At 42.7% G+C, this 25,000-nt stretch overlaps 2 protein-coding genes across 2 annotated transcripts in view; one reads left to right on the top strand and one right to left on the bottom strand.

The window, feature by feature from the left end:
• lrig1 (leucine-rich repeats and immunoglobulin-like domains 1) overlaps positions 1-13,686 on the top strand; it is a 40,820-nt gene extending 27,134 nt beyond the window's left edge. The window contains exons 10-19 of the mRNA XM_060857824.1: positions 1,308-1,388; positions 6,063-6,134; positions 6,553-6,624; positions 6,767-6,930; positions 7,231-7,554; positions 8,791-9,072; positions 9,953-10,387; positions 10,473-10,604; positions 10,694-10,933; positions 11,848-13,686. Coding sequence (XP_060713807.1) covers positions 1,308-1,388; positions 6,063-6,134; positions 6,553-6,624; positions 6,767-6,930; positions 7,231-7,554; positions 8,791-9,072; positions 9,953-10,387; positions 10,473-10,604; positions 10,694-10,933; positions 11,848-12,020 — 1,975 coding nt within the window. The 3' untranslated portion in view covers positions 12,021-13,686. The remainder of the gene's footprint in view (positions 1-1,307; positions 1,389-6,062; positions 6,135-6,552; positions 6,625-6,766; positions 6,931-7,230; positions 7,555-8,790; positions 9,073-9,952; positions 10,388-10,472; positions 10,605-10,693; positions 10,934-11,847) is intronic.
• Positions 13,687-16,914: 3,228 nt separating this feature from the next.
• Positions 16,915-25,000, bottom strand: part of slc25a26 (solute carrier family 25 member 26) — a 38,990-nt gene continuing 30,904 nt past the window's right edge. Inside the window, exons 7-10 of the mRNA XM_060858602.1 lie at positions 23,801-23,870; positions 22,977-23,041; positions 21,114-21,187; positions 16,915-17,261 (exon numbers count right to left, since the gene is read on the bottom strand). Coding sequence (XP_060714585.1) covers positions 17,165-17,261; positions 21,114-21,187; positions 22,977-23,041; positions 23,801-23,870 — 306 coding nt within the window. The 3' untranslated portion in view covers positions 16,915-17,164. The remainder of the gene's footprint in view (positions 17,262-21,113; positions 21,188-22,976; positions 23,042-23,800; positions 23,871-25,000) is intronic.

The following is a 25,000-nucleotide window of genomic DNA, read 5'->3' as shown; positions in this document are numbered from 1 at the left end:
TTTCTCACCTAAAGAATTAAACCTTTGCATGAAGGCTTTCTCTCAGTAGGGTGCCAGACCTTGGCCTTAGCCCTCCTTTTTACTTCTGATGGCTGAACCATGGGGGAAGGGGCTCCTCGTGTGGGAATGAGAGGATCTCTGCTTGACCCCCACCCCTTCTTTCTTCTCGTCCTTTTCTTCTGTCCATTCTTCCCGTCCGTCTTGCTTCGTTGCTCTCTCATCCCGTGGTTTGTCCTCCTGTTTGATGTGCTAATCTTTCTACCTCTGTGTGTCTCCGCTGAGAGTTTTCTCTGGGGTTATATGTGCTTTGCTACTCTGCTCATCCTGGTTGTGCACTCGTCCCCGTCCCCCCCCTCCCCCTCTCTCTTTCTTTCTCTCTTTTTATCTCTGTATTGTCTGACAAGACAGTTCTAATCTAATCATGGCTTTAGTGTGTCCCGCTGAATGGGAGCAGGGCAAGCTTTAATTGGTACGCACCGGGCGAGAGAGAAATGGGCAAAGGGGGGACCGGAGGCCCTGGGTACCTCCATTAACGACCCACCGCTCATTTAGGACTAGCCAGCCAGAATGAAAAGGGAACTGGCAGCCAAGGCAGAGAGAGAGAGAGAGAGAGAGAGAGAGAGAAAGAGAAAGTAAGCCAAGGTGGTGTGAAAGGGAGAGCTGTCAAAATTGCAATAGAAGTTTGGGGGAGTGGGATTGAATGAGGGTCTTTGAGTGGTGCACATACACAAAAGCACGTCTCAAAGGGAATATTTTTTCTCCTGCGTTTGTTTCACGTTTGTTTAAATGCTTACAGATGAAGTTTGAATGAAAAGAAAGGGCTGCGAGTTCTGATAGCAAGCGATCGCTAGAGCAGTGGAGAGAACACGGAGAGAACACGGAGAGAACACGGAGCCCGTCGTCGATGCGGTCGTGGCTTGCCACGCTGGCTACTACGCTCTGTCTAACATGAACCTGAAAATGGCTTCATGGTGCTGAAAGATTCTGAGGCCTGGCTGTTTGTGTGTGTCAGTATCATTCAGTTGTCATGCATTATGCATGCGCTAGCCGGTGCACGGCCGGTTTTTGTAGTCTCATGCTTCACAAAGGAAAGAATGCATTTGGCTGAGAGAGAGAGAGAGAGAGAGAGAAAAGAAGGAGTGAGAGAGCTCTTCAGACCAGGTGTGTGTCTGGGACTATGTGTACAACCTGTGACTCTCAACCAGATGCCTGCCAAGAGTATTGGGACTGGGCCAAGACTACTTTACTCCATCTCACTTCACATTCTCTCTCTCTCTCTCTCTCTCTCTCTCTCTCTCTCTCTATAGGGATCTTGACCACAATGACATTTCTGGAACAATCGAGGACACCAGCGGTGCCTTTGCAGGCCTAAAGAAACTCCGGAAGCTGTGAGTCATTTTCTTTCACCCTCTCCTCTCAGTTCTGACTCTCCCTTAGTCCCTCCATCCCTAATCTCTCCCAATTACACAAACGTGTGCTGGTGAGCCTCAAGCAAACTCCATGTTAGATTTTTTTTATTGACAGCAGAAAAAAATCCGAATTTCTGTTTATTTCATTCAAGAATGAACAATAAAACACCCCATGGAACATATATTGTGTATATATAATATATATATATATAGGTATAAGTATATATATATATATATATATATATATATATATATATATATATATATATATATATATATATCTGTTGGGAGAGTTATATCTCACAGACCTTTCTCCAGTACTTAATGCACCTGAAACCTGCAACTGTGTATTTTCTGTTGAACACCAGTTCACTGCCAAAGGGTACTGTTTAACATGGATAGAAACAGGACATTTGGGTATTTGGGTAAAGTTGTCGCATCCGAATGATGCTGGATGGCCAATGGATGATCATATGAGGTAACAATATTAGGTACAAGCAGTTTTTACATGTTGTTGGAAAATCAACCGGAACTTCTCCAGATCATTTGGCACAAAGTTAAGACAGATTCTTGTTTTGAATGTGCAGCCTAATCATTTCCTACACTTCTGGGAGATCTTCAATTACTGGATGACAAGAGAGGAATCTGAGGGACGCCTACAGATTAGAAGCACTAATTGACATTTAAATAAAGGCTTTTTTTTTAATGCTGATCGTCTCTGAGGGTGATCGGGGGATGTATGGGCCTTTATGCACTCTCCAATTTACCGCACCTTTGGCACCAAAGACATTGGCCAGTGTAATATCCAAACACATTGTCACATGCTATACAGATGCTACAGTCACAAGGCCAGAACTTATACCTCAAGATCTGTCGACTAAAATATTTTGGCCAATCCTTTTCCCCTTTTGTTTGCCCTGGGGAAACATGCTTTAAGATCTTACATACATGTGTGTGTATAAGTGTGTATTTTTATTTTGTGTGTGTATATATGTGTGTGTGTGTGTGTATATGTGCATGTGTGTGTGTATATGTGTGTGCATGTATGTGTGTTTATGTATGTGTGTGTGTGTGTATAAGTGTGTATAAGTGCATGTATGTACAGTATGTGTATGTGTGTGTGTGCATGTGTGTGTATATGTGTGTGTGCATGTATGCGTATGTGTGTGTATATATGTGTGCGCATGTGTGTGTGTGTGCATGTATGTGTATGTGTGTGCGTGTATGCGTGTATGTGTGTGTGTGCATGTATGTGTATGTGTGTGCGTGTATGCGTGTATGTGCATGTATGTGTATGTGTGTGCGTGTGTGTGTGCATGTATTTGCATGTGTGTGGGTGTATGTGTATGTGTGTGCATGTATGTGTGTGTGTGTATGTGTGTGTGTTTGATACTGTGAGGGCTTCATGCTTTGGATGAAAATGTTTGGATAGTAAGAGTGGAATCAGAAGGACACTATTGGAGAGACTTCTGAGAAGGCTTTTTGTGGTGATTTGAGCAAGCTACCTCAGTCCCCTAGTCAGTCACTGCAGTTGTGTCAATTAATCCTGAGGGTGTGAAATGAAAGGGTGAAGGGGCAATCTGACCTCATCAAACATCATGTTCGCTCCCTGTCCTGCTTCTTTTATCCCAGTGATGCACAGCCCTGGCAAAACCCACTCCAGCCACTAGGGTCCTGCCAGAGAGGCCATTGAGCGGCCTGGGAACGAAAGAGAACGACAGAACATAACATCAAAGGGCCTTCCGTCTGCTTTGTGTCTGCGGACGTTCCCATAGAGCGATGCGGATGAGAGACGGGTGTGTAGTTTTATCAACCGTGTGGATTCTTTGCAGTCGCTTTGTTCCTGTTGTTCTTACTTGCACATTGATGTGACTGTGAAAACACCCACCACCCCTTTCATTTCTTTCACTCTTCCATCAAGTTAATTCATCTCCCTTTTGGACAGATTACGTTTTTAATCCCTTTTATTACGGATGGATCGCCTGAGGTTTAGAGTTACGGCTTACCTCTGCTTTTATAACACGCTAACGAACAAACAGAAACGTCCAGTTAATTTGAATCGTTTCCTTTAAGTACATTATTACTTTATGCAAAGAGCGTCGTATCGTTTTAAATCAGTTACTAGCCGCTAAATACACATGTAGCACCTATCAAAGATGTGAAAGTAGCCAAGAATATATGAAAACTTAATAGCGTGGTTATATCCTTAGTGTCATAAAGCTCTGTTTTGTAGGTTTTTACACCGTAGTAATGCAGTAGGTTATTATTTTATAATAATAACAAGGTATTGTTAGTATTGTAAGCCATAGACTGGAGGTTGGAAGCAGGCTGGAGGTTCAGGGCAAACCCACAGCAGAGCTAACACCATAGCAAAGCAAAGCTAAAGCTCAGTATGAACGTTTAAAACAGGACTGCAGCCAATCTAAGCTCAGTGTAGAGGTTTAGGATTAAGTCAGGGAAAGGTAAAGCTCAGTGTAGAGGTTCAGGATTAAGTCAGGGGAAAGTAAAGCTCAGTGTGGAGGTTCAGGATTAAATCAGGGAAAACTAAAGCTCAGTGTAGAGGTTCAGGATTAAGTCAGGGGAAAGTAAAGCTCAGTGTAGAGGTTCAGGATTAAGTCAGGGAAAAGTAAAGCTCAGTGTAGAGGTTCAGGATTAAGTCAGGGAAAAGTAAAGCTCAGTGTGGAGGTTCAGGATTAAATCAGGGAAAACTAAAGCTCAGTGTAGAGGTTCAGGATTAAGTCAGGGGAAAGTAAAGCTCAGTGTAGAGGTTCAGGATTAAGTCAGGGGAAAGTAAAGCTCAGTGTAGAGGTTCAGGATTAAGTCAGGGAAAGTTAAAGCTCAGTGTAGAGGTTCAGGATTAAGTCAGGGAAAAGTAAAGCTCAGTGTAGAGGTTCAGGATTAAGTCAGGGGAAAGTAAAGCTCAGTGTAGAGGTTCAGGATTAAGTCAGGGAAAAGTAAAGCTCAGTGTAGAGGTTCAGGATTAAGTCAGGGAAAAGTAAAGCTCAGTGTAGAGGTTCAGGATTAAGTCAGGGGAAAGTAAAGCTCAGTGTAGAGGTTCAGGATTAAGTCAGGGGAAAGTAAAGCTCAGTGTAGAGGTTCAGGATTAAGTCAGGGAAAAGTAAAGCTCAGTGTAGAGGTTCAGGATTAAGTCAGGGAAAGTTAAAGCTCAGTGTAGAGGTTCAGGATTAAGTCAGGGGAAAGTAAAGCTCAGTGTAGAGGTTCAGGATTAAGTCAGGGGAAAGTAAAGCTCAGTGTAGAGGTTCAGGATTAAGTCAGGGAAAAGTAAAGCTCAGTGTAGAGGTTCAGGATTAAGTCAGGGAACCGGAAAGCTCAGGTTCAGGGCATGGCCAGGGGGACACAAACATTCCTGAAATTATTGCAGCAAACCCCTAGTATTTATCCTTAAATACCCATGCACTTCTCCCAGCACTTCTCCCATTCCAGATAAAAAAGGAAGTCGCAAGAAGCGAGATCTGTTTCATATCGCGGATGTGGAACCATATCCACAGGGTTTCTGGTTATAACCTCCTTGGTTGATCATAGAACGTGTGTCACATTGTTACAGGATTGTCACAGAGTTAAAGCTAGGTGTGTTGGTTCTGGACAATCTGGGTGGCTGCCCTGGTGTTTAGTGGCCAAAAGACATGAGAGAAGGTGATGTCTCAGTCTGTGGGTAGCTGACTTATCCAGTCTCTCGGTCAAATTCAGGGATCACACATTCTCTCCGCTGACAGACATTACAGCGTGCCTCGGTCTCAGTCTGAAGCAGCGACCGAGTAAGGATCGTGCTGTTTTCTTAGCCAGAATTCAAACAATAGCATCCAACCTGCCAATACCACAAATGTATACAAGAGAGCCAAGAATTTGAAAGCATGACCACCAGTCAGCCTCAAACTACTTAGCACTTCCTCACTGATTCTTGTGGGATCTGTTCTACCACACATTCAATCAAGAATCGATTTAAAGGAGAACCAATGCGACTTGGAGATTTAGTTCTACTTGACCAAGTTAGGGTTGATGCAACTAGAGAGAAGACAGACAGCAACCGCAATATGTTTGTCAGATTACAGCGACGAAACAACCGACAGAAAGCCTCGGCTATTAAACGGCTATTAAATCTCATTAACCATAAGATGACATAAATCTGCACCACGGACAAGTGATTCTTGATTTCGACCTTTTGCTAAAGAAGGTAGAATGAAATAAAAACCGAGCAGCAATGAGCAAGTAACAACAAATTCCTGGGGCTCCTAAAAGGTCGAGCGAGGGTATGAGCGAGATTAGCCTCCTGGAGGATCGGCGAGCATCGTGTTGAGCATTTGATTGCCAGCCCGTGACAAGGCCGCTTGTTAATCTATAAGCCTCCGTATCGTTCTTTTACGGAAGCCTCTTTTCCTCCCCCCCGAGTCCTGTCATGTTCATCACTGCTGCATTCTAATAAAGATAAAAGTGAGCTTTGAAGGAGCAGTTTGGGAACCCCGATCTTTCATCCTCTTCCTAATCTGTACACAGTATACAGAATGTTCAATACCCCCAAAGTCTTATCAGATTAAACCCCACTAATTATGATGTATCTCTCTCTCCCTTCTCACTTTCTGTTCCTTTCTGAAAATTTTCCTCGTCCCATCGTCGTCCCATCTCTTGGACACACAGGACACTGTTTGGAAACAGGATCAAGTCGGTGGCCAAGAAAGCCTTCTCAGGCCTGGAAGCCCTTGAGCACCTGTGAGTATCCCAGAATGCATCGCAGCCACTGGTGCACTCTGCCAAAAACAGATGCTTGAGAGGGCTGCATGCAATTTAATAGTATCTTTGTAAAAAAAAAAACAAAAAAAAAAAAAGAAGATTGAGACTATTTTTTTTTTCATAGCCAGCTGCTCAGAGTTTTGCTCCAGCCAGCTTTAGCTCCAGCTTTTCTCCCTTTGGGAGACAAACATTTTGTCAAAGAAATGGAATTTAGTGTTTGAGAAGCAGCTTGAGGGTACAGATTTAGTAAGATACACTGGTCTCATTTTGCCTAGACTAAAGTAAACTTTTCTACAAGTACAAGCTGAGATACATATGTATACGAGACAGAGAGAACGTGTGTATACCGTGTTTACGTTGGGGACGCTCCAAAATCATCTCTGTCACGTCTGAACAGAAACCTGGGCGGAAACGCCATCCTCTCCATTCTACCAGACGCCTTCAACAATATGAAGAACCTCCGCAGCCTGTGAGTCCCAGACTTATTCACACTACAAGGGCAAACACACACACATGCTTTTGATTTATTATGATTGTATTTTATTTTATTTTTTTAATTAGAGGCAAACTTGTGTGTTAATTCGCTGTTAAAAATCTCTCCGTGTCCTCAGCGAGATCCTCAGCGATAGCTTCCTGTGCGATTGCCAGCTGCACTGGTTTCCTGAGTGGGTTGTGGCACGAGAGCTACAGTCTGGCATCCACGCCATGTGCGCACACCCTGAGAGCCTGAAGGGCACCAGCATCTTCCAGGCTCCTGCACAGAGCTTTGTTTGTGGTAGGCATCATTGCATGTTCTGTTATATTACATAGCCCTGTCTTGATGGACATGATTACTCGGATTAGGTGTGTTAGGTTTGGGTTTGGACCGATCTCGACAGGAGAATATGATCTGACACGATTTGGCATTCAGGGAAATATAGGACTGATTGTTTGGAATATAGACTGTATTTACAAGAAGGGGTGTGTCTCATGCTCGCACCAAGAATGCGTACAAAAACTACAAGCACAACTTGTGTAAGTCTGTATAGCAAATCATTTTTGTGCTCATTTTAACTGTGTATTTTTCCCTCCATAGATGATCTGCCTAAACCTCAGATCACGGTTCACCCCTCAGCCACAGCTGGCGTGTTAGGCAAAGACGTGCGTTTGACGTGCATGGCTGTAAGCAGCAGCAGCTCGCCCATGACCTTCACATGGCGGAAAGACCAGGAGCCACTGCCTCATGCCCACGTGGAGAACTCTGCCCACTCCACCTCCAAAGACAGCCCAGGAATCATGGAGTACACAACCGTCCTCCATCTACGCAACGTCAAGTTCGAGGACGAGGGCCGCTACCAGTGCGTCATCTCCAATCACTTTGGCTCCACCTACTCCAACAAAGCACGTCTCAGCATCAGCGGTAGGTTTTATTTTAACGCTTTTAAGAGTTGCGGTAGCTCAGTATTTAAAGTCTTTATCTTCAGTACAACCCAGATATTACCGTTTACGTTCTACCAGCTATACACCTATAATAAATAAATATTCATGTAATCATTTAAATATCACATACGAGAAGCATGAACTGGGGGGGGGCACGGTGGCTTAGTGGTTAGCACGTTCGCCTCACACCTCTAGGGTCGGGGTTCGATTCCCACCTCCGCCTTGTGTGTGTGGAGTTTGCATGTTCTCCCCGTGCCTCGGGGGTTTCCTCCGTGTACTCCGGTTTCCTCCCCCGGTCCAAAGACATGCATGGTAGGTTGATTGGCATCTCTGGAAAATTGTCCGTAGTGTGTGAGTGCGTGAGTGAATGAGAGTGTGTGTGCCCTGCGATGGGTTGGCACTCCGTCCAGGGTGTATCCTGCCTTGATGCCCGATGACGCCTGAGATAGGCACAGGCTCCCCGTGACCCGAGGTAGTTCGGATAAGCTGTAGAAGATGAGTGAGTGAGTGAGTGAGAAGCATGAACTCAATCAAGAACTGGCCCAAGAACCAGCTTTGGGATTAATGAACAGTTCTTTTGCTCCTGATCTTGTGGCCAACAAAAGCACGATTTAAATTATTATTATTTTTTTTTGCCAAAGGTTCCTGTAGCAAGGGGGTGGAAAAAGACCCCTAGAGAAACAAAACATACAAGCTTTTTTTGTGTGTTAACTATATGTGTGTTTATGTGTGAGCTCTCACACTATATATATATATACACATACATACACATTTTAATGATCAGTGTATTACCACATGTTGCTGGTTCCGATCACGTGTCCTGATAGCACTTGGATTCATAACTTATTTGCTGAATTAAGGAGCGGAGCCGAGACTCGGCTTCAGGACAGAAATGTGATTAGTGGCCCTCCGTTCTCCCTCCCATTTCCTGACTGACCTGTCCAAGCACATTTGGAACAAATCGATTTAGCGCCCGTTGCTGTACAGACGGTGACTCTTTTACGTAGCCAGTCCAACAGATGCAAATTGATTCGATTGTATTTGGATATTTTACTCTTATTTACTGATTTACTGCAAAGTTTCAAGTATTTCCTAAATCCAACTGAAATTATTGGTGTGTTGTGCAAGAATAAACTTATCCATGGTTAATTCACTGCTCCTTCCTCTACCCCCTGCCCCCACCAACCACCTCTCACACACACACACACACACACAGTGCTGCCTTCATTTGTGAAGACCCCACGTGACCTCACCATCCGGGCTGGTGCAAAGGCCCGTCTGGAGTGCGCAGCAAAAGGTTATCCACCTCCACAGGTTGCTTGGCAGAAAGACGGTGGCACGGATTTCCCGGCAGCCCGTGAGCGGCGCATGGAGGTGATGCCCGACGACGACGTGTTCTTCATAATGCACGTGAAGCCTGAAGACATGGGTGTGTACAGCTGCACAGCCAGAAACACCGCAGGCATGATCTCTGCCAATGTCACGCTCACCGTGCTGGGTAAGAATTGGGTTTAAACACAGAGTTCTACTGGTTTTAGTTGAAAAGCCGAGAGAGCGTCCTTTGATTGGGTTTATACACCGAGTAGTAAGTTAGATGTAGTTTCCACACTCAAAGTAGTTCAGTTTTGGTCTGGCTGGTGCAGCTGTGGCCTTGTTTTTAAGTGGGGTCAGAGGTGAAAGGACAGAGAAGAGGTCACAGAGAGGCTGAGGGGCAAGACAGAGGTCTTAAGCAGTGGGATATGAGAGTTTTTCTCAGGCCTGAGTTCAGCTGCTGAATAGCGCTGCAGGGACAGCCTCAGATTCCACAGTAACACAGCGGATGTCGGACACAAACTAATCACCACCTTACATAAGTACCTGCAGAAAGCACAGGCTACATTCAGGCATGAAGCTAATCAGGTACAACAAACTAATCATAAGGCATTGGATGGTTTTGCTCTAAGTGTAACTGAAAGTGTAGATTTATTAGCAGGTGATATAGCAGGGTAGCATACTGGGGTTCCATCTACATGTTTTAACATGATATGAACTTTGCTATAGTTTGTAGGATTCAAACTGCCTACATCTTGACAACCCAGAAAGTATACCAGTAATCCATGATCTTTTGGTAACCACTTTTAGTTGATGAGTTTGTTTAGGAAACAGTTTACTCCCTTCGACCAATGAACAAAATTCTGAGGTTCCTTGGTGAACATAAGTCATAACTAGTTTGTTGTATGTTTTAAGATGTATAACAATTTGGATCTAGTGTGTGGTCCTTTTCTTTACATGACTCTTTACATGGTGAAAAGAAAGAAAGTCACAACTCTTCTTAATTTGTTTCTAGTTTGTCTGTAGCTGAATGTCAATGTCAATCTTTTCTCCATGTGATCCCTTAGAAATGCCTCACCTCCTGCAGGGGATGGAGGACCGCAGTGTGGTGCTTGGCGAGGCAGTGGCTCTGCAATGTAAAGCCATGGGTAGCCCTCCTCCCCGAATCACCTGGCTGCATGGGGGTGAGCCGCTGCACCCCAGTGAGCGCCATCATTTCACCCACGCCAACCAGCTTCTGGTGATCAGCAGCTCCATGCTGGAGGATGCTGGACGCTACACTTGTGTCATGTCCAACCCTCTAGGCACCGAGCGTGCCCAGTGTAGCTTGACCGTGATCCAGCGACCTGGTGGCAATTGCCACATGAACGCCAGCTCTGGGGCGGTCACTGTAGGCATTGTCGTGATCGCCGTGGTTACAAGTGTCGTGGCGACCTCTTTGGTGTGGGTGTGCATCATCTACCAGACAAGGAAGAAGAGCGAAGAGTGCAGCGTCAACACGGGTAGGCGGCAGAACACCGCTTCTGTTTGGTTACTTGTCCTTTGAGATGTGAAAATGCTAATGTTTTCCACGATCGTTTCCTCCAGATGAGACCATTGTTCCTCCTGATGTCCCAAGCTACCTGTCCTCACAGGGCACGCTGTCTGAGAGGCAGGACGTATGTATAAGAGTGGAGTCCAGCGGAGGATCCCAGCCGAGTGGCCACACTCACAACAATGGTAAGCATTTCTAACTACACGTTAAAAAATTAAAACGCCATTTCGTCATCGGAACCTAAACTCATCATTTCCGGTCCTTGACCTATCAGGAGGTTTTGATGTTCCAGTCCTGTGTACTGATTGCATGGAAAACGGTAACAGCTACTCCAGGCCACCAGACTACTTTTGCCATGGCATTACACCTTCTTCAGGCATGGAGTACCAACAGGTGCAGCCTCCATCGACCTTCAGCAGCGTTAAGACGGGCGACGGGCACTGTAACGGCATGCCAAACGGAGTCAGGAAAGAGGCGACGCCTACGTCGCACAAGAAAAATGCTGATAGAAAAGGTGAGTGCGAGAAAACGAGCAACAGAGTTTTATTGCCCAATATCCGCATGTCATACTTTTACTGAGTTTGATTCATTGTGTTCCGCCCACGGCTCATAAATCAAGAGAAACGCTCACCGTCCATCATCGCTTGATGAAGGAACCCTCTGTCCTGTCATCAGATGGGTGGAATGATTTAGTTTGGCTTGGTTTTATTAACACAGAGTGTGCACAGCACATTCCATGGCCTCAGGGCCGAACAAGGGAACAGACTAGAGTCTAAAAAGGGAGAGTCAGAATCAGCTTGTTGAAAGGTAAACTCTAGAGGTTCTGGTATAGTTGGCTATATTTTAATAGGCACAGTGTTTTATACCGTACCAGTTTCCCAGATTGGAGACACCAAAGTTTGATTAACAGAAAATGCAAATCTTAGTTATTCAATACGCCCTGCGATGGGTTGGCACTCCGTCCAGGGTGTATCCTGCCTTGATGCCCGATGACGCCTGAGCTCCCCGTGACCCGAGGTAGTTCGGATAAGCGGTAGAAGATGAGTGAGTGAGTGAGTTATTCAATACAAGCAACAAGAGCAATCTGAGAGCTGCCTTAATGGGTGTGGCATTATACCAAATACTTGAATCCTTCAGCTAGCGGAGCAGAACCAAGCACAACCAGGATTGTTCACTTCTACAATATTTTGAAATGATCATAAATTACTGCATGCTTACTGTAGGTTAGGTGTCATGGCCCAAGTACGATTTCGAGGCAGGTAACCAACTGGGGGTTGCACAAGTCGGTGCCGGTCACAAACCCAAATCAAAACATGAGGGTTGAGTCAGGAAGGGCGTATGTATCCATTGTAGTGCCTCCTAATGGGGTCGATGTTTAAAAGCTATAAAAAGCTCAACTAAACTGGTATATTTTCATTTCTGTCCCAGGATCCGTGACCAGTAGGACAGGAACATCGTCTCCGAGCGAGAGCCACCATCGGCCGGTAAAACCGACCTCCATTCCCTCAACCTGCACGGACGCTGAGCTCACACAGACTCTGTTACCCAACGGCCACACACACTCGAGTGAGACCGCCCACCTCAGGCGGGCTAGTGACTAGCACCTAGCGCAATACCAAGTGAAGACTTTTGTATTGCTATTTTTCGTATCCTGTTTGCACTGTGAACTGCTACCTCACACCGTGGGGCGCACGTGGAGCTCGTCCTGCGTCTGATCGTGGAGTCTAGGCGCCCGGGTTTGAAGGCAAAGCTTGAACGAGGGGCCGTCCGTGCCCTAGTCTGAGCGTTACATCTGTATATAATGTTTAAATTCGCCTCAGGGAGGCTTCGTTGACCGCAAAAAAAAAAAAAAAGATGATAATAAGTGACTTGCATTTGAAGCATGTTAATGTAGGGAATATTGTATAATACAAGAGAGTGCTCTAATGTTGGACTTTAAATTGTACATAAGAGTTTTCATATATATCTATATTATTATTATATAACTTTTACAGAAGAGTATTTGAATCTATTCTGTGCATGGTCCGATCAGAGTGATGCTATTTTTTCCTCCCTTTTTATAAAGCTCCCAGCCCTGGTGCCTTACAGCATGAACAAAGAATTTGCAAGTCTGTCATCCGCTTCTCTTGGGGCGAAACCTTTGGGTTTTTTTTTTTTTTTTTTTTTTGTGAAATAGGAATCGGATCTAAGATAAATACCATCATCTCCAGCTACGACCTTATGACTCGGTTCATATTTGCTGGTGTTGAATAAGAGAAACGCTCGGTTTGGTACAGTAAGCTCGAGAAGGGGGTGAAGAAATGCAAATCAGCACTTTGGTTGAAATAACATGAGATTTATCACCGTTTAAGATTTTAAATACGTATAGGAAGGTTGATATTTTCACACTTTTTTTCACTAGAATAAATACTGAACTTTATACTCGGCAGCCTAATTCACAATTCTGCAGCTGAAACCTACTAACTGTGGAGGCTAAAAACCTGTGATTCTCATCATTTGCACAGCTTAAAATATGGGGGGAAAAAAATAAAAGATTCAGCTTTTCCATTTGCTAAAAGGTACCAAATCGTAGTTGTTAGCCAGCGGTAAAATTTCAAATCTAAAATGTGCGCTAACAACAAAACATGGTAAGAAAGAAATTTCTTAGCGCGTAACAAAAGGGATAAAGATAAACTACTTACACGGGGAAAAGGCATCGTTATCTGTGTTAGCTGGTGTTCAGGAGCTTTTTCAATGTCTACACACAGGGAATGGCCAGTATCTTCAGTAAACACCATTAGATAATGCTACGTCAACGTTACTGAACGCCTCATTAGCTAATGCTAACTCTAGCCTCTTTAAACCAAATAATAGGTACTAAGCAAATAACTCAAATCTGTGAGGCTTTTTAAGCCAACCCATTTTTTTTTTTTTTTTTTTTTTTACAGAAACCAAACTGAGAGAATATTTTGTTTACTGTAGAAAATATCTAGCGATGTTACAGCAGTTCTGTCACTCTGTTACCCAACTAACTGGCTAGACTTTTAGCTAACCAGCTAACTCAAAATGAAGAAAAAAAAAAGAGCTTTGCTTCACGTTCTCCTGAAAAAACACGTAAAAGGGTTTACCTGCTAATTTCCGTAGCTCGCGTGTCGTAGCAGAGACTTGCTCACTTTCCTTTCATATTAATTTATTGAAAAGAAACACAAATAGCTGTACATTTGCAACGTTGATATTGTGACGTGTGGCAAGTTGACATGTCTATTAAAATCACATTCTGCTCTTTGACTTTTGTTGTCTGAATTGTTGTCTGAAATGTCCGGTGCGGTTATATGGGCACTCCTGCCAATCAAATTCATTTACAGACACCAAGTTCAGGTGAATTAAACTGATATAAACAGACTCAATAAGTAAACAACCAATATCCTTCCTGATGAATTCTTATCATGTCATTCTTTGTTTTAATTAAATACAATTAAATACATATAAAATGTTTTTGATACCTAAACAAAGATCAAGTTTAAGATCAGTCTTAGACACAGTTGCTCAAACTACCAGGAAAGGCAGCGGGAAACTCATAAGTCATACAGGAGATGACATACAGGAGATATCCACCTGACTACAAGGACAATCCATGGTTCTTAATCCACAACTGCTCAGCTTGACGCTCGAGCTCGTTTCTGCAAAGTCGCTAAGCTCTTTCGTGAGCAAACATAAAGTACGATCCTAGTTCCGTTGCAAGGCGAACATTTGCTCTCTATCAGGATTTAACATTAGTCAATGTTTAAACTGAACTAATGTGCATGTAGATATAGTTCCCTAATGTTCTGTTTGCTAGAAAGAGCTATGATCAAACAAGTAATGTTACTAAAGTCTGCCACGGCTGTTGATCGTTCGGGTCAGCAAACGTTTGCATTATTATCAGTTTTTCCTATTTATTTTGTATGCTTGAGGTGTTTTTAAAATGAACACACTTACCAAGTCTTGACAGTTTTCACATAAAGGGTTATACAGTTCCTGCACTGCCCATTTACACCATGCAGCTATGAAATGATGATAATAAATAAATAAATAAATATATATATATATATATATATATATATATATATATATATATATATATATATATATATATATATATATGTATATATATATACATATACATATATATATATATATACACAGGGCTCTCAAGTTTTGAAGACAGGCAAGCGTGACATCTCAAACATCTTTATCATTTGTAATGTTGCTCCCATTTAAAACAGTTCAGCTCAAGCCCAGCCATTTTTAGGGTCATAATAGAGGACAATGTCCCGTCCAGAGACAAGCTGTTTCGTGTTGAGGTTTTGTTCAAACAGACCATCGAAAATACCCTCTCTAATGAATATGTTTTTTTTTTTCTTCATTGGTTGTTGCGTTAAATCTTACCCAGATACAATAGTGCTATTTTCTGATTGGCTATCGTGTAGCCTCTTTTTTTGATTGGCTGATATGTGTCAGGCTCGACTAAGAACTCCAGGGGAGACGCGCTTGATTCCTGCCGGTTCCATAGAGACATTTTGGACACAGATACTTTTTGGACGCTGCTGCATATTAAATATGATAGTCAAAAAGTTTTTCTGCGTGAGAAATACGATGTGTGGTGGGAGAGCGTGACAAAAGACCCAAATGCGTGACTGTCACTCTCAATGCGTGACACTTATTTATATATATATATATATATATATATATATATATATATATATATATATATATATATATATATATAAAATATTTCATATTTACATGACCAGAGTGATTTTGCTATGACTAAGTTCGACTCTGACATTTACACCTGTGGCTTCACCTCTCAGCTTCTCTTCTTATTTTCCCCACGCGTGTTGTCCAACCTCATAAAGCTATCTAAATGCCCTGGAGCTGCAGCATGCTAACCATATTTTTCTACTGATACTCGTAAATCATGCCTGGAAATGACTTGTCTAGGTTATATTCACTGCTAATAAGCAAACAAGCAAGTCTAGACTCAGGTCTTTGACTCAACTGTATAGACTGCAGACCAAGAACCTGTCCTACCTCTCAAGCTATTACTAAAATGTGTCCCCTGTTATACTTACGGTCTGGTCTGCCCTTCACTCAGATCTTTATAGCTTAGTTTAAGGTGCGTTTAAACACCAAACCATTCTTCAGGACCGGAAAAGGTTTCAATTCAACCCTGTTACATAAGAACTTTGTTGTTAGTTCGGATCTGAATGTTAAATGTGTGTCTCTTCAGTGCTCTTACTAGTATGTCAGTCATTTAATAAAATGGCCCCAATGCATAGACAAATATCATCATGGTATCCTTAAGTTAGGTCTGAGAAGTTAACTCTGCTAGAAAACCAAAGACGTTTCAGGTACATCAACTATAAGGCAAATCTTGGCTTATAGCTGCTTCTATTCCTACATTAACTGCTTCATCAAATGAGTGCATTTACTTTTAATATCATACTCATTCTGAGTGCAGTTACAGTATCAGTGTAGGCAATGAACACATCTGTAAATATTAAGAAACTGATAGCTAGCTAACATTCAAAGACACCAGACATCTGAGAAAAGTGGGAGACTTAAAGCTCTGGATGATAAACAAGATTACAAAATGTCCAATGCATGAATGGTGTTCACAGAGAATATCTCATTAAAGGTGCGGTGCACGATGTTTGAAAAATGCTTCAGAAAACTGAGTTGGGCCGACAAACAAAACAAACGTGTAGCCAATGAGCAGAAAGGGGCGTGTCTTGTCAATATGCGGCGGAGAGAGCGTTCATTGCGCATGTCTGACATTAGCAGAAAGCGATCGATACATTGACATGACGGATACCTGCCGTTACCTCTGTCTCGGGATCTAGGTGTCGAACGTCGTCTTCCGCGTGAAACGAAGCTAAACCTTTCGCGCTACAACACACAGTACTACAAAAACACATTTGTATTACCATGGTATTACTCACTGAGTTCATTTATTAATAAAAATATCCCCTCGGCCAGCCGCCCCAACAGGTTCCGACATAATAGTTGCCTGGGTTGCGTATGTATGTGTGGGGGCGGAGCTATCAAAACAGGGGTGACACCCATTTGGGTTAGGGGAGTGTTTGTTTTGGTGATTTCAAATGTCAACATTGGCTTTCAAACATCGTGCACCGCACCTTTAACTTAGTACCTTCTCTTGATTAATCTTTTGCTTTGTGAAAGCTTCACTCGTATTAAACTGAACAGATTTTTCCCCACAAACCTTACTCAAATTCAGAACTATGATTCTGCACCAGTGCATTATATAATGTGCTATTTTAGGAGCTGAGCTATTTTTCAATCATGTGTAACAGCATAGTATGTTGATGATATCCCACAATGCACTGAAAAATGCTGGCATGCAAACAGTGTAGCCTTCTACATGATGTGAAGTAGGTCATAAGAAGTCATAGCATACATAGAGAAAAAATCACAAACATGAAAAACTTTATATTAAACTCTTTTAATTACTCTTAATCTTTACAGCACCAGCAGGCTTCCAGGTCTTCCACACTGTAAAATACTTGGAACTTTGAGTTTGAGTAGTTAAAAAAATCAATGTGCTGTGCACTGATAGTCAGGAATGCAAATTCCAGGGTAGAAGGATCCGCCGGTCGGTCCACGAGTGCCAGCATCTCTGTACAAGACCATTAACTTGATGCTTTTGTTTTAAGATCAGATCTACGAGTCATTTTCTAATGGACGGCATTGGGGGTCAAAAGTCCTATAGTAGCATACGGCGCACTTTCTCGTAAGCTCCGAGGAAGATGAACCCACCCACACTGATGAATGTCGTCCTGGGGATGCTACCGGCGAAGAGCCTGTGGAGGAGTCGAAAAGCAAAAATCAAAGTCGAGGCCATGATACAATTACGTCTTCCACGAGAGGTCAAGTAGTGTTGAGCTCATCGTCCGGTCAGGGATAGGGTGAACGGTTACGGTGCCTATCACAGTGACACTGGGGGTCACACTAGGGGTGAGGTGGAATAGTGGGGCACAATAGACACATACACATTCACACCCAGAGGCAATCTGAATTGTGAGTGCATCTACCAGCATGCTTTTGGGAGGAAAGACAAAGCCAGGGAACTTGGAAGAGACCCCACATGAATGGGGAAGATATGCAAAACTGTGTTACAGTAAGATTGATTTGCAGCTTTGAAACATTTACACTACCTGTTGCACTGGAATTAATCATTTAAAGATAAACAAAAATTTCACTCCAGTAGCAAAAACCCATTTCTTGACCATGATTTGCGATAAGTCTGGACTTGCTCCTTGCACACCTGACATGTTTTGTTTTAAGTCCTTACAAAATTTGAAATGGCCAGTGGCTTTTTTTTTTTTTTTTTCCTGGTTAGCTCAAGGGCCAATCAGGGTGGAATGTGCACCGCTGATTCTGGAGGATGCGTCGGGCCATGAAAGTGCGTCCGTTCCCCCTTGGGGCTCTTTTCCATGCAGCTGCTTTTGGTATTAGCGCTGGCCCTCAGGGCCTCTCCACATGACGAATAGCCAGATGACATTCACACACGTCCCTCAAGCATGCAGCCGCCCCCACCTCCCACTCTCTCTCTCTCTGACACTCATTGTCTTTCTCATCGCCTGTATTCCTGCCTTCTTCTCTTGATCTTTGTATATTTAACCCTTTTCGGATCTTTTCCGAAGGTTTCAAACATCATCTAAGCCTAAATGGGAATGTGTAAGAAGTTGGAAACCTGTGAGGGATGAGCAAGGTCAGAAAGCAGGGCACGAGGCAGTTTATGAGCCTCCATTTAGAACAATGGTCACGAGTGACCCTGGCATGCCCACTAATACATCAGTTTTGTCAACTGCAAAGCTGTACAAGGTGCCAAGCACGGAAGCTATCTCTCAACTATTCCGGCCATTCGCAGAATCCTGCGTGCAGCTCTCAGGATCATGTGTTTGCAGTCCTTGAAATTGCTCGTGTTGGCTTATTAGCAAACAAAATGATCTTGAAATAAATTAGCAAGTGGTTATATGTGTAGGGGCTACGAGCTGCTTAGGAGAGGACTTGCCTTTTGAGTCTGCGGTGGTAAAATGGAAACTATAAAAGCCCTCTGGAAACTTAACCTCAAACTAATACCACCAGGTCAGATAGCATGTGAAAACTTCCTGCCAAGTGGAAAGACACGGATTCCAAGTAGCCCATGATGACAGCAAAAGACCCCTTGACTCAAACCTTGTGAAAAAGTGAAAAACCATGATGTCATACAGGATTTGAGGGAAAATATGACAAGCCAGTCATATTGAGGAAATCTTAGAATGTTTAATTCTGCTGCAATTATTATTAGACATGCCCTTTCGTTTGGTTTCTGTGCTCCTTGGCAGTAGGTCAAGTGAGTCAGAGATCTCAGCTTTCACATTTCCTGCACCTGTTCACTGATTCAAACCAACGTCATCACATTCAGTTATGAGTTGGCATATCTAATCAGGACATATATTAATGACTGTAGAACTATTCAGCATAACCCACAGAGGCTTGGACTTGATCTGAGCCATGATTCAGGCTTGGGACAAACGGGATTCAGATGAAAAACGTTAAATAAATAAATAAGAAGCTGAGCGGAGCTGAAGACTTACTCGATTTGACCATGTACTGTAAATGTAAGGACGCAAAGAGAAACAGAAGTTCTACTCTTCTCTGAGAATGAGACCAAACAGTATTTCCCTTGTCACAGGGGTCACCTACTCTCAAGGGTACATCCTCTGTAACTTATGTATGAATCTTTCTTCCATAAAACAGTATACATTTAAAAATCAATACTTTGCAGCTTTGATTCTTTAGAACTTCAGTGTCTTGAGTCTTAACTAGGGTTGCAAAGGGGCGGAAAGTTTCTGGGAAATTTCCGGTAAATTTCCGGAAACTTTCCACGGGAACTTAATCTGGGGAATTCTGGAAATATTCAAAATTGGAAACTTTACGGGAATTTATGGAAATTTACAGGAATTTATGGGAATTAATTGGAAATTTATATAAACTATATTATATACAAACATAAATAAACATTTTGTTTGGTCATAAGCAGACATGCATGCAAGGTAATACAAATTTTAAAAATGACGTCTTGACTGATTTAATTCTAAGTAGAACTTTAATTAAATTGATTATTTCATTGAGTAACACAAAAGCATAATAAACATTATTATGCTTGTAATAAACATAATAAACTTAATAATTGTAATAAACATTATTTTATAGAGGATTTTTTTTTATTTCGGGGGAAGTGAGTGTGTGTGTGTGTGTGTGTGTGTGGGGGGGGGGGTCATCCAGTTATCTGTGTATGTGGTAACACTCCCAATTTACTGCTTATTAAGAGTTAGTAAGGTAGTTATTAAGTTTAGGTATTGGGTACAATTAAGAATGTAGAATAAGGTCATGCAGAATAAGGCATTAATATGTGCTTAATAAGTACTAATAAATAACCAATATTCTATTAATAAGCAACTAGTTAAATGACCCTAAAATAAAGTGTTACTGTGCATGGTATGGAAGAATGCTTCCAGCCTTGAAAATTCCCGGAATTTTGCAACCCTAGTCTTAACAGATTGATCCTAATTATCCCTAAATCATGCAAATGGATATCTATAAATCCTTCACTTTCCAGCACTGTTGAAGAAAACTGTGTTTTATGATAGCAACGTAAAGGCTGAATGACAGTAGAAACGAGACGAAAACCACAATAACGTTAACCTCGTGTGTGTGTGTGTGTCAATTACACTGTAATTACACTTAACATCAACCACACACTGAATTTCATGCTGAAAAATGTCAACGCTGCGTCGACGTGCGGAGACTAGGAGGTGTCTTGTAATTCTTTAGAACGTGTTTAAGACGTCAACTTTTGACGATTGCGGGCACTGTGGAACATATAGTGCCTTCGAGCAAGGTGTGATACAGATGTTATAACTGTAGGCATAAGAGCATGCATAGCACTGAGCGCGGTGGTTCGGATGCCTGTGTAATAACAATGGCATGAACTTTCTAATCCTGGGAAAATACAGTATGCAGTGCACAGTCGTCACGTGCGACTGTTTCAGATGTTGCAGTCAGGAGCTCAACCTGTAGCCCTAGGGGCGGGGCTAAACATATGGAAGCACTTTCTGGCTTGACTCGACTGCAAATGGAGCCATTACCATAATTACAGCTTTGAAGCTGGTCAATTTGTACAAGGCACTCAGCTGCAGGAGGGCCTGTGCTATTCCAGTGAGTATCTGTCTCAGCCACTTTTCCTCTTACCGCTGCTTTGTCGCCGTTCAAAGTTTTTCAAGTGTGTGTATATAAATATATCGGTATATATATATATATTCAACTTTCAACTTTTACTCGTCGGCTCCGTAATCCAGCCAACGGATCGAGTCACGGACAAAGGAACAGAACAGAAAAAGAGATAAAGGAAATTCGAGGGAGAGTGAAGGAGCTCGTTTTGAATACGGACCCGTTTAAGAGGCATTTTTTTTTCAGATACATATCTACTGAAAATGTTGCTAATGCCTTACTGTCCACAGACTCTTAACAGGAGAGAGGGGCAACAAATTATTAAATAAATAAGCGCAAGCGAATGAATGAATCGTTGTCGTCGGACAGACACGCTCAGTTCGGTTGGCGATTTAAGTGCCTATCTTGGCAGGTGTGTATGCGTGGCTCGTACTCACCCAAACACACCTCTACACTTCCACACCTCGTACAGCACTAGAGGGATGTTTCCACTGGCTGTGGAAGTACCAGCCTGTGAAAGAAAGACAGGGAGTAAGCATGTATGATCTATGTTCTGTGCCGTCTTACACATAAACACGATCGGCCAGGTTCGCTCCAGCACAAGAAACCTCTTTCATTAGCACAGTTGAGGAATTCCAGTTAAGAGGGTAAACAGGGGAAGAACAGCCAGACCCGGCACCTTCGTTTCCCCATTTTCACAGTTTAATCTGTCATTAAGCTCTGTGATGAGATAGAGGTTTTCTAAGAAAACACTCGTTGATTTAACATTTTTTGTATTCTTTCCAAACGTACATAACAGGAAGCCGTGGGTGCATTTACACTGACAACAGGTGAGGGGTGAGTCGGAAAATTCCATAATTAACATAAAAATGGCTGACAGTTGCATAGAAGTTGTGAACTTTCCAATATTAACTGACAGCCTTGGACGTTTGCCACCCCCCCTTTTCCCCCTATCCCTCAATGGTACTGTTATAAGCTGTCGCCCCGTCTCGACTCAATTTCCTGTTTAGAAAACGATACTCTAACATATCACACCTGCTTTCTCTCAGGATAAATAGACAACGTTTCTAGTTAAATGATGTGAAATAAAATCTGTCAAATGTACGTTTGTCTTAGCGGACAATAAATATGCGCGTAGATAACAACAAATTTGGTCAACAATTTCATTCAATGATTTTAGATAAAAGAAAAAAAAGTAAAAACTTTGGGTATAATGGGAAAAACGTTTTGAACACTTTTGATTTATAGAAACATGTTTTAATCAAACAGCATGAAGAAATCCAATTTTATTCGTATCACTATATGGGTGTACCTCAGGGGTTTATTCAACGTCCGCTGCTTTTGTTAAAAAACTACAACATTCTGTAATCCGTGTTTAAATTTCCCCTCCTCTAACAGTCCTTCACTCGCTGATCTTTGGCTAAAGCCTTGAGCTCGGTTTTTAAGGTGCGTAAGCACGTCACCCCTGAGCTTCTCGAACAGGAGTGCACGTTTTGGTGTTTTTGCGAGCGCAGGCCTCAAACTGCCTTAAAGGAACATCACCCATGAATACACAAACTCTGTCTGCTTTCAGTCTCAAAAGCACAGTTGAAAGCGAGACCGAGTGTGTGCGTCACTCGAGTCCTTGGCTAATCCGAGCTCTCTTCTGTCTCGCACTCCTTCTTTTACTCTCTGAGCATCTGTTCATGGTTTGTCTACATTAGGGACTTATGTTTGTTCACCTTTCTCCTCGCCTGTGAAGCATCAGCAGAGAGGACGCTTAAACAACTGTCATATTTTTAAATTTAGTGGCTCAGAGCAATGGGCACTACTCTCTCTATGGATAGCGTTTAACTCACACCTTATGCTAAACTATACTGTTACATCGCCGGTGTTTTTTTATTTAATACTGACATTCTGCTTTTTTGTTCTCTCTATATTCTAGCCATCTGTCTCCACTGTAGCTTGACTGACGGAAGCAAAACGATGTGCTCATGTAGCCCGTTCTCCTCTTCTACATTTTGTGCTTCCTGAGATGCTTTTCTGCTCAAAACGGCTGTAAAGAGTAATTATTTGAGTTGCTACAGAATTCCTGTGTCAGTTCGAACAGGTCTGGCCCTTTTCATCTCTTCTAACCCGTTTCATCAATGAGGCATCAGCTTCCGCCTACAGAACTGCTCGTGATTTGATGTTTTTTGTTTTTCACCCCATTCTGTGTAAACTCCATAATCCGTACACAATTTAAGGAGTTTCCGCAATACACGAACCGACCTGTCCGTTATCTACAACCTATAATAATATTCTAGTCACTATACTCTTACCTTAGCCAGCATTATCCTCGTCTTGGCCACATCCAGAGGAGTTGTAACAAATGCTGCTACCCCACCTAAAGGAAAAGAGACAGACGAATGTAATGATGAAATAAGTGTATCAATAATATCAAATCAATCTGTGCTGTATGTAAACCGCTGGATATAAACACAGTTAACGTGGCTGCCGGGTCACGCCCCTGGAAATCATCCGCTCTGCTGAACTTTCACCCACTTAAGCAGGTTCAGACATTTGCACACACACACACACACACACACACACACGTGTCTTGTTGTACAGATGGACGGTTCATTATATTTCCTATACTGTACATTCCCATACTGAAGCAGATGGCTTCCATCTCTCAGGCTTCTTTCGTCTTTTTCTTCAGCTGTAGTAGTGAAACAGGGTTGTTCGTTCAAGTGGTCAAGGATAATACAGAGGATGTAGAACACACACTCACACACGCACACACAGTTCCCAGGCCAGAAGTAAACTCCAGGTGGAATGGCGAGCAGCCATGCTCTTTCTCCTCTGGGTGAAATGTTCAGATCCTTTCCATTCTCTCTCTCTCTCTCTCTCTCTCTCTCTCTCTCTCACTCTCTCTCTCTCTCTCACTACCCCCCCATCTGTGCTTCTTTACTCTCCGTTTCTCAATGACTAGGTGCTTGTTTTCATCATGACCTATGTGGAATTCATAAGGAATGAAGCTGGGTGAAGTTTCTGCACTCCTGACCTTAGCTTATCCTCTTCACCCTCTCTCTCTCTCTCTCTCTCTCTCTCTCTCTCTCTCTCTCCCTCTCTCTCTCTCCAAGATGAGGCTAATCCCACACACCTGCGACAGCTCCACACACTGCAGCTTGCCAAGAGTCCAGCCGTTCCCCCTGTCTCCTCCACCATAGTGCCTACAGAGAGAGAGAGAGAGAGAGAGAGAGAGAGAGGATTACTACAGCTAATACATGCAGAAAAAAAATGCAGAAAATCAAAGCCCATGGGCTCGCTCAGATGATGGGAACCAGACAGAGAAGCCATCTTTACATCCAGAATGTTGAGGTCATCTCCTGATATTCCCATGAAGTCAGAGAGAGGAAATGAAAGAGAGAGAGAGAGAGAGAGAGAGAGAGAGAGAGAGAGAGAGAGAGAGAGAGAGAGAGAGAGAGAGAGAGTGAAACAAAAAACAGGTATATAAAATAAAGAATCTGCACATTTCCATGCATCGAATGCAGCGCATGATATCTAAAATTTTCTACTTTTATATTCCTGTCCTTATATTTATATTTGCTTCTTTATATTTCTTTATACTACCAAACTTTAAACTAGATTTGTAAAGTTCGTCATGACAAACTTTGATGTTGGCTTTGACGAGGCAAGTATTCGCAAAAGGCCGGTGCTTTTTGGAGGCGAGTGGACATAAGGGTCAGTGTCACTTTTGGAGGCAAGTGGACAGAAAGATAGGGTGCCAAAACATTTGGAGGCAAGTGGAGACGAGCATGTGACGTCATCTGAATACTCTTGAGGAAGTTCTCCTTATTGTGCTGAGTGTTTTGATATGTCACATGTCCATGTTGTAAAAAGTTTTTTGATTTTTCATATTTTGGGGGCGGGGCTGCGGCACAACCGAAAGGCCAGTCAGTACACCAATTTAAACCTTTGTTCAGAGTATCACCCTAAAGGAGCTGGCCGAGTTTGGTGTAGATAGTTCGAAAGCTTGCCGAGTTATAAACCTCCAAAGTTTATAATGGGAGTCTATGGGAAAAAAAGGCCAATTTGAGACCCGGTACCGGAAGTACCGGTACTCGGATCGCTTAGAAAAGTAACAGCAACAAACTTCAGACCAGCGTCTACAACATATCCGAATTTGGTTCATGTGGCTCAAAAGCCCTAGGAGGAGTTACTCTCGATAAATTTTTGTCTAAGCTTAAATAGGAAAACAGAATGTTGTCTTCTACAAAGTGACATAATTAATGCTGGTGGAAATGTAGAATAAGATTTTAGACAGCATCTCGTTCTCGGTCTCATCACCTGAGGTAAAAGT

Source organism: Tachysurus vachellii, chromosome 22 (assembly GCF_030014155.1).
Source record: "Tachysurus vachellii isolate PV-2020 chromosome 22, HZAU_Pvac_v1, whole genome shotgun sequence".
Classification (NCBI taxonomy): Eukaryota; Metazoa; Chordata; class Actinopteri; order Siluriformes; family Bagridae; genus Tachysurus; species Tachysurus vachellii.
The sequence above is the reverse complement of the archived record's forward strand: the minus strand, read 5'-3'. Positions and strand labels throughout refer to the sequence as shown.